The following is a 17047-nucleotide window of genomic DNA, read 5'->3' on the forward strand; positions in this document are numbered from 1 at the left end:
TGGCACAGGACCAGGCAGTATTTTATTCTGTTGTACACAGGGTCGCTATGAATCAGAACCAACTTGCCAGTACCTAACAACACATTTCATTTCACTGCTGCTGAACCTAAACCTTCACTGTAAAAATAAGCCCCACATGGATCAACTATATTTGACATTACAAAAAAATTATGGTAACAACTAAAAGCAATTACATTTATCAGGCAATGAGCACAACAAAAGATAAAATATTTCTGCATTCAAAACAACTGTGATTCAAAGAAATTAGAGGAGATCTATAAACAGAAAGACATCCTATGTTCATGGAAGAAGACAGTATTGTTTAGGTAGCAATACTACCTAAACTGATCCACAGATTCAACAAAATTTCTATCAAAATCCCAGCTGGTTTCCTTGCAGAAACAGACAAGATGATTTTAGAATTAATATGGAAATTCAAGTACTCAAGGAATCCAAAACAACCTTGAGAAGGAAGTTAGAGAATCATATTTCGCAATTTTAAAACTTACTACAAAGCTACAGTAATCAAAACTGTGTAGTTCTGGAATAAGAATAGACATACAGCTCAACTGAACAGAATAAAAAGTCCAAAAACAAGCCTTCACATTTGCAGCCAATGCATTTTCAACAGGGATGTCAAGATAATTCAACAGCGAAAACAGTCTTTTCAACAAATTATGCTAGGACAATTTGAAAGCCACATTCAAAAGAATGAAATTGAACCCCTACCTCACACCACATGCAAAAATTAACTATACAAAACAGATCAAAGACCTAACTGTGAGAGGTAAAACAATAAAACTCTTAGAAGACAACTTAGGCATAAATCTTTGTGACCCTGGAGGAGGCAATGGTTTCAGAGATATGAGACCAAAAGCACAAGCAACAAAATTAAAAAAAAATTAACTGGACCTCATCAAACTTCAGAACTTTTGTGCTTCAAAGGACACCATCAACCAAGCAAAATAAGTCACAGAACAGGAGAAAATATGTGCAAATCATGTATCTGATAAGGGACTTATATCTACAATGCATAAAGAACCCTTACAACTCAACAATAAAAAGACAAGTCAATCTAAAAAATGGGCAAAAGACATAAACAGACATTTCTCCAAAGATGTACAAATAGCCAGTAAGCACATGAAAAAAATCTTAACAGCATTAGCCATCAGGAAAGTGCAATTCAAAACCACAATGAAATACCACTTCACAATCACCAAGGTGGCCATAATCAAAAAGAGGGACAATAAGAGGTGTTGGCGACAATGTGGAAAAATTATAACCCTCGTAGAGTGGTGGTGGGAATGTAAAACAGTGCAACTACTTTGGAAAACAATCTAGAAGTCCGTCAAATAGTTAAATATAGCTTTACGATATGACCTAGCAATTCCCCTCATAGGTATATACCCAAGAGAAAAGAAAAACATGTGTATACACAAAAACTTGTACATGAATGTTCATAACTGCATTACTCATAACAACCAGAAAATGGAGAACACCCAAAGTCCATCAACTGATTAATGGATAAACAAAATGTGGTATATTCATACCATGGAATATTATTTGGCAACAGAAAGGAATGAAATACTGATATATCCTACAACAGATCAACCTTTAAAACATTATGCTAAGTGAACGAATATAGTCACAAAGGGCTATATACCATATGATTCCATTTATATGAAGTGTCCAGAAGATGAAAATCTATAGAGACAAAGAGTAGATCAGTGGTTGCCCAGGGTTGGGGAGGAGAGGAATAGGGGTGACTACTAACGGGCACAGGGTTTCTTTTTGGAGGTGACGAAGATGTTCTAAAAGTGGTTGTGGTGATGGTTGCACAGCTTTGTGAATATACTGAAAGCCACTGAATTGTACACTTTAAATAGGTAAATTCTATGGTATATAAGTCATATCTCAATTAAATTGCTACAAAAAAAAAGAAACCCTGAAGCAACTAAACAGTTCTCTCTTAGGAGTATTTACTAGAGAAACCAATTAATAGAGAACGCTGGTGGCGTAGTGGTTAAGAGTTCGGCTGCTAACCAAAAGGTCAGCAGTTCAAACCCACCAGCTGCTCCTTGGAAACCCTATGAGGCAGTTCTACTCTGTCCTATAGGGTTGCTGTGAGTTGGAATCGACTCGACGGCAATGGGTTTTTGGTTTGATGACTTTATTGTAAATTTTTGTAGTTATGAACACATTTTATAGGTCAGCTTGCAATTATTTTCCTGAGCTTCTTTATCTTATGTAGAAAAAAAATTTCCACCCCTGCTCACCTTTGTCAGAGGAGAAGTCTTCTGTGGTGAGTTCTGGGTCATATCTTCACCAGGACTTGATCCCACTGCAGTGCTAGTTCTTGGGGTAGGGCGAGAACTGAAAAACATACAGCAGTTAAAATTATTCAATTTCATAAACTTTATCAGCTGTTTATTACTTTCTCAATTCAAAAATATGTCTCATGGCAAATGGGAGAGTATGACTAGAAAATTAAATTAAATTTAATGCTGTATGATCGCATTTTATTTAAGCAGTATATTTAAACCCTATTATTTTTGTAGCTGTTTGTAATTTCCTGACTATTTATTTCTTTTGTTTACAGCTCCCATGCTACATACAATATTTTCTTTTTTACCAAAAAGACTGAAATACATTGATTTTACTAACGTTTTACGTGTCTATTGGTTTATGCGGGATTAACGTAATAAAATAGATTAGATATTCTACAAAGAAGGGAAAATATCCAGGTTAGCTCAGAAAAATTCTTAAATGTAAAATCACCTCAGCACCTTTTTAAGATGAGTAATAAGTTATAATCTACAGCTATTTTTAATGACTTCTCCTATACTTAAAAATGGCTACCATACTCTATTAGCCACTCCATTGATCCTGGTTCTCATGATTTTGAGTTTTTTTATGTTTTTAAGGAATTCTTCCACTTAGATAATTAGGGTTGTTTTTATCATTTCCTTCAACTTCCCAAAGATCAGGATTCTCAACTCTCTTTCACTTACTTATCTGTTTATTCATTCATTAAACGAGTACTTATCCAGCACTGAAAATATGCCAGAGATTGTACGAGGTTCTAAAAAAAGAAATTTTAAATGCTTAGGATGTATAAATTTAACATACTTACTATTTAAATATGGGTAAACCAGACAAGAAATTTTTTATCATTACTATCCCTATTTTTACAAAATTAATTCTTTCTCTGTATGAGAATAAAACTAAAATTTTGCATTTAATATTTACATAGCAAATTTTAAAATGCATTCACCCTAATCACTTAACTGTAAGATGATATTTTGATTTTTATTTATTATTTCAATTATAAACATTGTTTAAATCACAAATATAAAAAAAACTTTTAAAAAACTCGTCTTCAACAAATGATGTTTGCAAAATTGGATACCGACATCCAGAAAAATGAAACAGGACCCATATCTCACACCATACACAAAAACTAACTCTAAATAGACCAAGGACCATTTATAGGTAAAATTACAAAGTTCTTGGAAGAAAGTATAGTGGCGAAACTATGAGACCTAATTTTCTTTTAAATGACAGATTATCAAATACAACTACAAACGCAAGAGAAGCAGAAGACAAAACAGGTAACTGGGACCTCGTGAAATTAAATACTTATGCTCATCAAAAAAATATCAAAAAAGGAAAAAGACAACCTACAGACTGGGAAAAAAACCTTTGGGAATGACGCATCTGATAAGGGTCTAATCTCTAAAATATATTGAAAACTTCAACAAAGACAAACAACCCAATTAAAAAATAGGCAACAGACATGAACAGACACTTCACCAAAGAGGACGTTCAAGTGGCCAACAAATACAAGACGTTCATGATACTTAACCTTAGAGAAATGCAAATCAAAGCGACAATGATCCAGACTTAATGAACTGGTTGAGAGCCAAGGACTCTCCCATACTATCGCTCCAAGATACACTTTAAACTTTAAACTGAAATTATCCCTTGAGGTCACCTTTTAGTTAAACAACAAATTGGCTCATAAAATAAAGGCTATCACCCATGAGTCATCAGCTCCTTTAAAAAATCATCTGTACAGGCCCATAAAACAAAACAAAACGAGACTACAGGGACACACCAGCCCAGGGGCAAGAACTAGAAGGCAGGAGGGGACAGGAAAGCTGGTAATAGGGAAACTAAGGCCGATAATGGAGACTGTTGACATGTCATGGGGTTGCTAACCAATGTCATAAAAAAATATGTGTACTGTTTAATAAGAAGCTAATTTGTTCTATAAACCTTCACCTAAAATACCATTTTTTAACAAATCATCTATAAGAGACCAAATGGTAAAAAAAATTACTCTAAAGTTACTCTAAAGCAAAGATGAGAAGGTAAGGGGGCTGGGATGCTAGAGTACTGGAAATGGTACAACCAGAACAGAATGCTAAGAATGATGACACACTGTGAAAAATGTAACCAATATCATGGAATAACTTGTGCAGGAATTGTTAAACGGAACTTAATTTGCTGTGTAAACTTCCACTTTAAATACAATAAAATATTATCTTTTTAAAAAACTAGAATGAGATATCATCTCACTCTTGCTAAACAGCAGTGATCAAAAAAGCAAAATAACAAATGCTGGCGAGGACGTGGGGATACTGGAACCCTTATCCACTACTGGCAGGATTGTAAAATGGTACAGCTACTATGGAAAACAGTATGGTATGTCCTCAAAAAATTAGAAATAGAACTGCCTTATGATCCAGCAATCCCACTTCCAGGTATATGCCCTAGAAATCTAGTAGTAAAGACACAAACAGACACATGCACTCCTAGGTTCATTGCAGCACTGTTCACATTAGCAGAAAGACGGCAACAACTGCCCTTCAACGGATGAGTGGATAAACAAAATGTGGTATGTATGTATAATGGAATAGTATGGAGTTATAAAGAATAATAAGTTCTCGAAACAACATGGATGAATCTGGAGGACATTATGCTGAGTTAAATAAAGTCAATCACAAAAAGACAAATATTTAAAGATCTCGCTTTCATAAGAACACAAAAATAAACAGAGACAAACGTTCATTGGTGGTTACCAAGGATGGTTGTGGGGGAGGTGGAGGAGTCACTCTCTAGATAGTAGACACCTGTTATTTTATTTTTCTTTTTTAAGGGGAGGGGGTGGGAAAGGTAGCACCTAATGTAGGTGAAGGGCACACAGCATGACCAAGGTAAATGATGTCACTAAGAAGTCCACAAGAGATAAGGGCATTTTCCATAAGGGATATGACACATAGAAACTTGCAACAACACCAACAACATCCAAAAAATATGTGTGTGTATGTATATATGCCTATGAGTATGGGTTAAGTATGTGCGTGTACCTATGTATGCACATACTGATGGAGCTGTATGTATGTGCATATACATGTACACGTGTACACACAGGTATATTCATATATACAATAAACCACAGAGGTAGCACAGTCACGGACACTTTTGAGACATTATCAAACACTTCACAGAATGGGTTTTCTGGGATTGAAGGATTAGGAACGTAATTTTGGGGAACAACTCAGTCAACTGGCATAATAGAGTTCATAAATATTATGTTCTACATTCTAATTTAATGAGTAATCTCTGGGGTCTTAAAAGCTTGTGAGCAGCCATCTAAGATATGACTATCAGTCTCTTCTTGGCCAGAGGAAATGAAAAAGAAGGAAACCAAAGATTCAGAAAACAAAGACTAGTCTGCAAAACTAACAGTCTACACAAACCATGGCCTCATCCACCCTGAGAAAAAGAAGAACTAGATGGTGCCCAGCTACCAATAACAACTGTTCTGATCAGGGCCACAATAAAAGGATCCCAATAGAATGGGAGGAAAATGTGTAACAAAACTCAAATTCTTAGAAAGTCTAGATTTTCTGGACTGGTTCAGACTAGAGGACTCCCTGAGACTATCGCCCTGAAATGCTCCTTAAACCTTGAACCAAAACTACCTCTAAGGTCACTTTTTACCTAAATAACAGATGAGCTCATAAGATAAATAGTACCTATGAGTACTGTTCATCTTTAAAAAGAAAATCACCTATGTGAGACCAACTGGTCAACAATTACTCTAAAGCAGAGATGAAAGGAGACAGGAAAACCAGATTACTGGGAAACAAAACACTCAGAATGGAATTAATGAAAATGTTGACATACAGTGCAATAAATAACCAATGTCACTGAACAAACTGTACAGTAATTGTTAAATGGGAGCCGAATTTGCTGTGTAAACTTTCACCTACAAAAACACAATATTTAAAAAAAAAAAACAAACACAATCTGTTCTTTTCTATAAGCCCTTAAATCCAAACAAAGCTGCTAGACTTCTGAAATTTTAAATCCAATTCTATCTGATGTGAAGGTACAAAATGAAGAGGTTTTAACTCTTGTAAATAGAAAAAATAAGTTGGTTTGCTTTAAAAAAAAGAAAAAGGCAAAATATAAAATTTCACCGGCCAGCACTTTGAAAGTGGAAGATGAAACTGGAATCTTGAGTTAACATCCCTATCCTTCATCTCTGTGCATCACAGTTTGACAGCAGAGCAACATATGTTTTAAGAAGATTTAACTTTTATCTTCCATTGATTCCCTACTCTTTATTTTTTTCATTTACATACCTGAGAAGAAACATGGACTCATTCAGTTGACCTCCAAGAGTACTCTTAGGCCTCAATTCAGTTGGATTATCTGTGATGAGAAAGTAACACAGTACCCATTTAAGGAAAAAAAAAAAAATCACAAGCAGGGCATAATGGGGACAGATTTAAAGAGAAAGATAACCTGAAATTAGGAACCCTCAGAAACAGTGTTCTCAGCAGCAGGAACATGCTCAAATGAAAGCTTACCTAGTCTGAAAGAGCAACTTAGTCGCTGGCTGTTCTTCTGCCCTTTTTGTCCACTCTGAGGGTTCCTCAAAAGCTCCTTGGAATCTAGTGGCTCAGAACACTCCATCACATTTCTGTGTAAATGGCAACACAAACTTATTTTGGAGCTCTCAACAGTATTCCAGACAGGACACAAGCTGGGAAAGATCATGATAGTTGTGCATGATATTTGGCAAAGTCTGAGAGTTAGGAAATTAATATATTTACACTGAGTAGCTAAAGTTAGTATTTACCATAGGCATAAGGCATTGTAGTCAGTAGTCCGTAAACCTTATCTCTGAAAAATAAACTAAAGCAGGAGAATTGTGAAAGAAAACTAGGACTCCAAGTACCACTAAACTAGGTGGTTTCCCTTTATTTTTCTCCTTCTGGGGTTGTCCAGCCTGGTCTCAAAGGCCTTAGTGCACACGGAGTACAGACAGAAAGGGCCCCAAATAAGCCCTCTATTTCTGTTCCAAGGAAACCCCGGCAGCGTAGCGGTTAAGTGCTACGGCTGCTAACCAAAGGGTCGGCAGTTCAAATCTGCCAAGTGCTCCTTGGAAACTCTATGGGGCAGTTCTACTCTGTACTATAGGGTCGCTATGAGTTGGAATCGACTTGACGGCACTGGGCTTATTTCTGTTCCAAGGAATGGAAAAGAAAGTCCACTTAAGGGTCAGAGAGGACAAGGGGAATCACCTAGTTTCTTTTTCCTCTTTTTTCATTTTCTCCCACCCCAGCCTCCAGGTAATCCAGTAGCAGCTGGGTGGGGACAGTGGCAGCTATTGGCCAGTATCTACAACTCTAAGAGAAGGGAACCCCTCTCTCTGGTCAGAGAGCTGTGTTCCAAAGAACGTGAGGCAAGTCCCTGTTGCTTTTTTCCCCCCTCTGTCCTCCTGCCACTTGGCCCCAAAGGCACACAACGATACATAAAAACTACAATATGCCATGACCAGGTGGGGTATACATCCTAGGAATGAAGGCAGGCTCAACATTTGAAAACTAAACTAATGTAGTCCACTGTATTACGGGACTAAGGAAGAAAAATTACATAATCTTAACTGACACACAAAAAGCATTTGACAAAATCTACCATTCATTCACGATAAAAAAATTCTCAAGAAACTAGGAATAGAAAGCAACTTTCTCAAACTGCAAAAAAGCAACAAAAAGATCTATAATTAACATCATGCTTAATAGGGAAAGACTGAATACTCTCACCCCAAAATCGGAAGCCAGGCAAAAATGTACACTTTCATCACCCCTAATTCAATATCTTACTGAAAGACCTAGCCAATGCACTAGGCAAGAGAAGAAATAAAAGGCACAGATTGGAAAAGATGAAATAAAACTGTCCCTACTTACAGATAACATGAATGCCTACATGTGAAACTTTAAAATTAACATAAAAATCTTTTATTGACGATGAAAATTGATTCCTACATTTCTAAATACATATAAACTAAGACAAAACATTTCCAATAATTTTAATTCCCACCCACTGCCTTCGAGTCAATTCCGGCTCATAGCAACCCTATAGGAAACAGTAGAACTGCCCCATAGAGTTTCCAAGGAGCATCTGGCGGATTCGAACTGCCAACCCTTTGGTTAGCAGCTGTAGCACTTAACCACTACGCCATCAGTTTCCATAATTTTAATTACATTAGTTTATTCCTTTAAGTCATCTGCAAGTAACTTGGCACCCTTCCTATAGAACAAAAAAGAACACGAGGGTAAAGAATTAGTAACACCTATTGGCATTTTTTTTTACTTTTTTTTATTGGCATAATCAGAAACCCTGGTGGCATAGTGGTTAAGTGCTACGGCTGCTAACCAATAGGTCGGCAGTTCGAATCTGCCAGACACTCCTTGGAAACTCTATGGGGCGGTTCTACTCTGTCCTATAGGGTCGCTATGAGTCGGAATCGACTCGACGGCAGTGGGTTTATTGGCATAATCTTTTATTTTTTTCCAAGTATTTTCATTTATTCATTTATGTTATCTCATATATTTTTCCCAGCAACTAAGAAGGGAAAGCGGCAGAGGAGGAATTCTCTCATTTTAAAGATGATAAACTAAGAGTCAGGTGTCCCATGACTTGCTGACACTGATGGAGCAGAACCAGAGCCCAGTTCGCCCGATGCCATCTGGATATTAGCTCCTGTCTATGATACTAACCAAACCAAACTCACTGCCGTCGAGTCAATTCCGACCCATAGTAACCCTATAGGACAGAGAGAACTGCCCCATAGAGTTTCCAGGGAGCGCCCTGATGGATTCGAACTGCTGACCTTTTGGCTAGCAGCCATACCTCTTAACCACTATGCCACCAGGGTTTCCTGTCTATGATACTACTCTAAGCAAATGAAAAGGTAGGAGCTGTAACTTAAACCTCTCTGTAGCCTCCACAGAGTGGGTCCTTATCTAGTATGAGTGGCGTCCTTCTGAGAAGAGAAACAGACACACACATAGGCGAGAAGGCCAATGATGACAGGAGCAGAGATTGGAATGATGCCTCTACAACTCAGGAATGCAAAGAACTGCCAGCAACCACCAGAATGTAGAAGAAAAACATGGAACAGATCCTCTCCTACAGCCTTCCGAGAGCACGGCCTTGCCAACACCTTGATCTTGGACTTCTAACCTCCAGAATTTGAGAGAATAAATTCCTACTGTTGAAGACACCAAGTCTGTGGTACCTTTGTTACAGCAGCTCTAGGAGACTAATAAAAACCCCAGTGCCATCGACTAATATTGACCCCCAAAGCTTACAGGCTTAAAATCTCATAACTTCATTTCTCTCTCATGCTACATATCCAGTGAGGGCTGGCAGAAAAGCCATGTTCATTGTAGCCACTAAGGACCCAGGCTGACAGCAACTCCATTTCAACACTTGCTTCCCAATTACCTCACCAGGAGGAAAAAAATGTGGCAAATCACACACTGGCTCTTAAAGTCTCCATTCAGAAATAATGCACATTGACTTCTGCTGGCATTTTATGAGCCAAAGCAAGTCACATGGCCACCCTCAACTTCAAAGGAGAAAAGGAGATCCTACCAGGTTAACTGGAAGGTAGGAGGCCACATGTGTATGGTGAATGACTATCATACTAAATCACTGATTCAAGGATAAAAAACTAATCAAAAAATGAACATAACCAAGAACACAAAAATGACATGACCAAACTCTTTCATTAAACAATTGTTTGACTTTCTCATATTATGAAAGCATGGAAATTCAGGTCGTTGTTGTTGCATTATTAGAAGAGTAACGGGTTGCTGTGAGTCGGAATCAACTAGGCAGCACACAGTGACAGCAGCATGTATGAGTGTTTAATAGCAATGCCCCATGCACAAACTAAGCTTCTATTACCTGAAGCTGGAATCCTCGGTGCTTGTAGTGTCCTGATCTTTTCTAGTGAAAGCATCCTTCCAAAATGAATGCTGTAGTAAGCCTGGCCAAGTCAATCTTTACAAAACATAAATGAGAACACTGTTTTAACATGACTTTATCTTGGAGAACTCCCAGGACATGGCCCAATTGTGCAGTGTAGTACAGCGTAGTATGATAGTTTAAAATTTATCAATATCCCCACATAAATGTAACAATGAAATTGCTTTGTATTTTACTATGCAGTTAACCTAAGAAGCAAAACCAGAAGAAATCATTCAGAAGTCTTAAATGGTACAGTATAAACAGTCTGACAAGTACGTACAGTACGTATCAGAAGTCTCGGGGTTTACATTTTCCAGGGGCTATGAGAACAATTCTGGCTCTTAAACCAGTCTATGAAGGGAGTGCTAAAATTTAAGTTCTTAGAGTAAATTTAATAGATATTAGCAATATACAATATCGTCATCCTTTACGTCCAAAGAGAGGCTAGACTTTTATTCGAATAGCCCTGTCCGAAACATTTCAGTTTTAGAACTTTACCTGCACAACTTTTTTCAGAAATAAAAATATTACCATTCGGATTGCATACAGTTACACTTGTATTTGGGGGTCAAAATAATGTGACCTTAGCTAGTTCTCCCACATTAAAATGACTCCAGGTTGTACTTAAAACCCAGATCTACTTTCAAAACACTAAGTTTTGCTACTAATAGAATATACCTCCAGGTATATGCATCAGTTTGGGAAAGGTTAAGCCTGACTGAAATTTAAAAACAAAAATGAAATAAAAATTTTTGTTCAACTGCTTTATTAAAAATTTCTGTATTGAAATAAAAAAATTAAAATATGAATGATAAAAAATCTGCAGGCACATAGACTATCCCTTTTTCATAAAGGGTTCATACAATTCACTAAACAAAAAATAAAAATGGTCAATAAGGTGAGATTTTTTTTTATCCAACATACTGGCAGAAATTTAAAAGATCAAAAAAGGCCACTGTAGGTGAGGGTGGTAGAGAAGGAGCTTTCTAAGGTACTGTTGCTGGAAGCGTAAACGACCACACATTCCTAGAGTGTGGCAAATGAATCTTACTTTTAATGCCTTTAACCCTGATCAGAAATTTATCCCAAGAAGGTAATTACCCAAATGAACAAAAAAAAAAAACACAAGGGATACTTATAGCAGTACTATACATAATATTCCAAATCAAGAAGCATGCTAAATGTTTATTGTTACAGATTTTACATGTACATTTTGCAGCCATTTAAAATGGCTGAGCAGATTATCTATTTATTAATATGGAAAAATGTCCATAATACACCATGAGTGAAAAAGTAGGTATGGAATGATCCCAACGTACCCATTATTCTGTCACTTGATATCCACATTATAACAGGATTAATGTAAAAAAAATATCGCATTAAAATATCACTCAGTTAGCATGTATTACATTAAGTATCTTGAAATAATATCCTCAGTTCAACAGTCTAAAACAGTTTAGCCTGATCTCCACAATGGAAGGAAAGGTACTACTTTGATTTGGAGTTACAAAAAAATCTGGCAGTTTTAAAATTTCCTCCTGATTAAAAACAACTGCAATTAGAGAGAAAAAAACAGTCTAAAGTCACTTTTTTAAAAAAAGCAATAATTTGAACAGCTACCTGTGTGTTAAGAGCATTATTTTTGAAGTAGGAGAGAAAAAAGATCCTACTGTTCGTTCATATGAAAATGTCATCCATACCTTTTCTGAGGATCTTTTTGAAGTAAACCATCAAGCAAGCTGAGAAAGTCTGAAGAAGCTTTGGGAAGAGAAGAATCTATAAACAAATTAATTTCCAAAAAGTAGTAAGTAGGTGTATACATAACACAACAAATTTCATACCCTAGATTAACATTTAAAGTAACAGCATTTTAAGCTCATAAATTGTTTTTAAGGGAACACTGCATCTACAAATAACAATTATGGCCTCCGTTTAATGTGGGGGGTGAGGGAGGAGGACCAAAAATATATAAAACATTTTCCTCTGGACCACAAAAAACATGAATCTCAAAAACTATGTCTTGATTAACCTTAAAGTTTCTCATTACTGAATAACCCCAGTAAGGGTCACCGGCCTGACAAACTTCTACCCTTGTCTTCAACTATTTATCTTGCCTCCTTGAGGCATTCTTAACTTCACCAACTTTGCTTTATAGCACACTGGGATTAGAATACTTACCATCCCTCTTTATTTGGAAGATTTTTAATAGGGAAATAATAAACATCACAACATTGTGATTCTAATTCCATTAAGGTCCAAATGTTTCATCTTTTTAAACTAAGACAGATATACACCATGGCCAATTCACCAGTCTATGATTAAACGAAGTGGCCATGAAGAAAATGACCACTCAAGGACAATTGTTAAGGACACTTGAGACAAAGCATTCATAACAGATGGCTCTGCTGGGCACTATGGCCGTATCCTGATGGAGATCCCATGAAATAATTAAGCTTTGGAAACCAATGATATCTTGATCTGACCCTTAACACTTTCAGTTTCAGACTTCTCTTCTTTGCATGCAAGCCTTTAACTTACGGGAGAAAACAATGACCAATATTGTAGGACAAGGGATAGGAATGATTGGTTTCTACAAAAACTAAGACAAAGTTAACGAAGGAAAAAGGAAATGGAGCTTTTCTTTGCTTTGTTTTAGGAAATGTAGACAATTTTCAAAATATCACGTTTTTTTTTTTTTACCGAGGCAATTCTTGAAATATTGAAAATATCCTGTATCTCTATTTTCTCTAGTAATTACTTCAAAAATATTTTTCTTTTAGAAATTCAGAACATCAGTTTCTGTATAATCTTGTTTTCATTTATGTATCTTAAGATTCGCTTCTTTCGTGGCACACAGTAAAATGTTTTATTGTTTGTGTCTTCTTTTGCTTCTCTTTCCTTAAAATTATTGTTAATAGATGAAGGTTTTATTAACCACAATTTGTAAGATTAGTTACAATACTTTTAAAGTACAACTACATCTAGCTTACAAAATTTTCCAAACTTATCAAGTTATCAAGATAGAAATAGCCACATGGGATGAAAGAACCAACTAAGTAAATGACACATACAAAAAACAAAATGACACAGAAAGATCCGAGTTTTTTAAATCTTTAAACCGAGAAGCACAAAATAATTTGTATTTTTTAAATGAGGGAAACAATTAGTAGTGCTGTGTTTTCTACTTCGGTATCTTAAAAAATATAAACAGCAAAAGGGAATGCTATTTTCTGAAAACATCAATTTGAGATCAGTTGTAAAATATAACTTTTAGGGTTGAAAAGTCAATAAAAAGAGACTGAATAAAGGCATACCCTTAAGCAGTGTAAAATATAAATTAACTGCATTTTTTGTAAGATATCTTACCTTTCGGAATAGGTGGCAAAGGATCTTGATATAAAATCTGTTCGATTAATTCTGAAAAACGTTCTGAGAAAAATGGAGGTTTTCCTGAAATCATAGGAAAACTTGCAAAATTAAACAGCTTGCTATCACTAATGATTCTAAACTAATCTCAAATACAGATATTTCAGGATTACGTAATTTACAGGAAGAAAAGACGTGTGTATATATGTATAAACATAGATAATAATTAATAACTAATTATTGAATGCCTATATAAGGTCACTGATTCAGAACTGACTCAACGGCCATGGGTTTGGTCAGTTTGCTGTACGTACCAGGCGCATCGTCTATGTATTTTTATATTTCTCCAATTCAAAATTTATCATCCTAACAAAAACACAAGTTCACATATGATCGAAGGGATACATGGGCCACTCAACCTCTGTGTGATTCACAATCACCAAGTAACTTTACAAGAATTTCTATTAGTAATCACAATTTTTAATAATAGCCACCTTTCAACATTTCAGATTACCATGCAAAACACCCGTATCTTAACAAGTTCCTAGGACCCTGTACAGGACTAACTGCCAAGCAATTCAGCCAAAAGATCAGTAGAAATCAAAATTGAGTAAAACAAGCTTTTTGACATCTTATAGCTAAAATATTTGCAAACTACAGGTTTAACCCAGTTTTTTGTTTTGTTTTGTTTTAAGTCTATCTCTGATTTTAAACTGAACCACAAAGTACTCACCTGAAAACATTTCATAAAGGAGACAGCCCAAAGACCAGAGATCGCTGGTGATGGAGAAGTCAGTGCCGCTCAGGATTTCTGGTGCCGTATATACTGGACTCCCTAAAAATAAAGTATACAGAACAACTTTACTAGTCATTTGTATCATCCCCAACACGAATCCACCTGGGAGATTACAAGGCTGTAAATTTTTACAAAAGCAGACTGGTGAGATGAAAAATCATGGGAGCAAAACAGACACGTGAACAACATGTCGTATTTCACATTTTTCAATGTTTTTCAAGTTTAAGGTTATATTTTGAAAGGACGTGTACCAATATAAACAGATTTTGAAAATCCACATGACAGACAGGCGCGGCATATTTAGGCATATTTCTTTTAAGTTAATGATTCAGTAAAACCAAAAACCTGATGGGGGAAAATGCAGAGCAGAATCTCAATTCTCATGGACTCCAAACTTTCCAGAGTCAAGGGAGCTGGATGAACCCCCAAAAGAACTGCCTGGAGATGATCTTTAAATCTGAAACCAAAAATACCCCTGAAGTCATCTTAAAACCAAACAGTTTAGCTTAACTAGTAAAGAATGTCTGCCTTGAGCATTATGCTCCTTTAGGAACTATCCATATGGGATCAAAGTGACAACAGCAACTAGAAAGATTAGAGAGGAGCCTTAAGGAGCAGTGAGTTTACATTAATGTGGGAGGAACAACTCAGAAACTGAGGGTGAGAATGAATGGTTACAAAACTCTAAGAGCCTAATGAATGTCACTGACTTGTACATGTAGAAACTGTTGAGCTGATGTATATTTTCCTGTGTATATTCTCAACAATAAAATTAAAGTAAAAAACAAAAAAACACGTTGCCATTGATTCGATTCCAACTCATAGCAACCCTACAAGACAGGGCAAGACTGCCCCAGAGGGTCTTCAAGGCTGTAAATCTTCATGAAAGCAGACTGCCACATCTTTCACCCACAGAGTGGCTGGTGGGTTCGAATCGCTATCCTTTCAGTTTGCAGCTAAGCACTTAACCACTGTGCCACCAAGGCTCCTCAACAATTTCAATAGTCAAGAAAAAAGAACTTTCAATTATACTGCTTCAGTTTGGATAGGTTAGGTTATACAGTAGCAACAAATAACTCTGAAACCTCACTAGTTGAATAACAAAGGTTTACTTATTACTTAAAAACTACACGTCCACTACAGGTCAGCTGAGGTGCTCTCCTCCTCAAAGTCCCTCAAAGACCAGCTGAGAGATGCTTCCTCAGTCATCAAAGCCAGGGAAATAATGAAGCAAACCACACACTGGTCCTTAAAATTCCCACCTCAAAGTGACTCACATCACTTCTGCTCAAACTTTGTTGGCTTTGGCCAAGCGGAAGCTGCAACCCTAACATGTATCCAAGAAGAGGAAATATTTAGTGACAGGCACTAGTGTGTACCACACATACTTTATACAAAGCTTAGCATCACACAGAAATACCAAATTTTAGAGCTGAGAAGCTCCCTTACTAACTGATGAGAGAAAGTGAAGCCCAGAGGAGTACACGGCTCCCCTAAATTACAAAGCGGGGCAGTTACAGAGCACCCAGCCAAGCCCAAGATCCTTATCTCCCAGGTGCATACTCTTTCCACTCTCCCTAAAATCCTCCTACCTCCAATGAGAATGTTCTATGAAGCCAGTAATCACCAATCACTTAAAAAAAAAAAAAAAATCTACTGAGGTAAACCTCCCAGCAAATTTTTTTATCTCCAGGGACCAGTGCCACCCAATCAGCAGCCTCATGTGTCCAGATACATTGTTTTAAAGTTCTGCTTTGTTAACTTATTTGTTCTGCCATCACATTTCATACAGACGTCGACTCATTCAGCACACACTACAGAGGGCTTATTTACCTGCACTTTGCTAATATGGCAGAAAGACAGATAAATAAGACCAAGAAGATGGCCAGGTCTTCCCCCAATAGAAATTTAAGTCCCATAAGGTCAGGGATTTCTTGTCTGTTTACTCCCCTATTCCTAGTACCTGAACAATGCCTAAATTTTTGTTCAATCAGTAAATAAATGCTCAGTTAAAAAAAGATAGGCTAATGAAAAAAAAATTTTTTCTAATGAACTAATAAACGTTAAGTCCCTACATTCACAATCTAATGGAGTAGACAAAAACAATTATTACATGGCATACTAAGTTGGGAAACCCTGGTGGCATAGTGGTTAAGTGCTACGGCTGCTAACCAAAGGGTTGGCAGTTCGAATCTGCCAGGTGCTCCTTGGAAACTCTATGGGGCAGTTCTACTCTGTCCTATAGGGTCACTATGAGTCGGAATCGACTCGACAGCACTGGGTTTGGTTTTTTGGTTTATACGGAGTTTTATAAAAAATAGTGCCCCCAAAATTCATGTCCACTCGGAACCTCAGAATGTGACTTTCTTTGGAAATAGAATCTTTGTGGATATAACAGCTAAAATGAGATCATACTGGATTAGATGGGCCCTGTCTTGGATTGAACTGTGTACCCAAAATATATGTGTCAACTTGGCTAAGCCACGATTCCCAGTATTGTGTGGCTGTCCTCCATTTTGGGATCTGATGTAATTATTTCCTCCATTC

General features: G+C 36.7%; 1 protein-coding gene across 10 annotated transcripts in view; it reads right to left on the bottom strand.

Annotated features, from left to right (window-relative positions):
- ULK4 (unc-51 like kinase 4) overlaps positions 1–17047 on the bottom strand; it is a 710695-nt gene that overhangs the window by 619679 nt on the left and 73969 nt on the right. For all 10 annotated transcript variants that reach the window (XR_007514399.1, XM_049862196.1, XM_049862197.1 and 7 more), the window contains exons 6-12: positions 14438–14539; positions 13705–13788; positions 12039–12114; positions 10276–10371; positions 6885–6997; positions 6657–6726; positions 2277–2373 (exon numbers count right to left, since the gene is read on the bottom strand). Coding sequence is in view for 9 of the 10 variants with exons in the window: in XM_049862196.1 (XP_049718153.1) it covers positions 2277–2373; positions 6657–6726; positions 6885–6997; positions 10276–10371; positions 12039–12114; positions 13705–13788; positions 14438–14539 (638 nt within the window). In the remaining variant the exon portion in view is untranslated. The remainder of the gene's footprint in view (positions 1–2276; positions 2374–6656; positions 6727–6884; positions 6998–10275; positions 10372–12038; positions 12115–13704; positions 13789–14437; positions 14540–17047) is intronic.

Source organism: Elephas maximus, chromosome 20, assembly GCF_024166365.1.
Source record: "Elephas maximus indicus isolate mEleMax1 chromosome 20, mEleMax1 primary haplotype, whole genome shotgun sequence".
NCBI lineage: Eukaryota > Metazoa > Chordata > Mammalia > Proboscidea > Elephantidae > Elephas > Elephas maximus.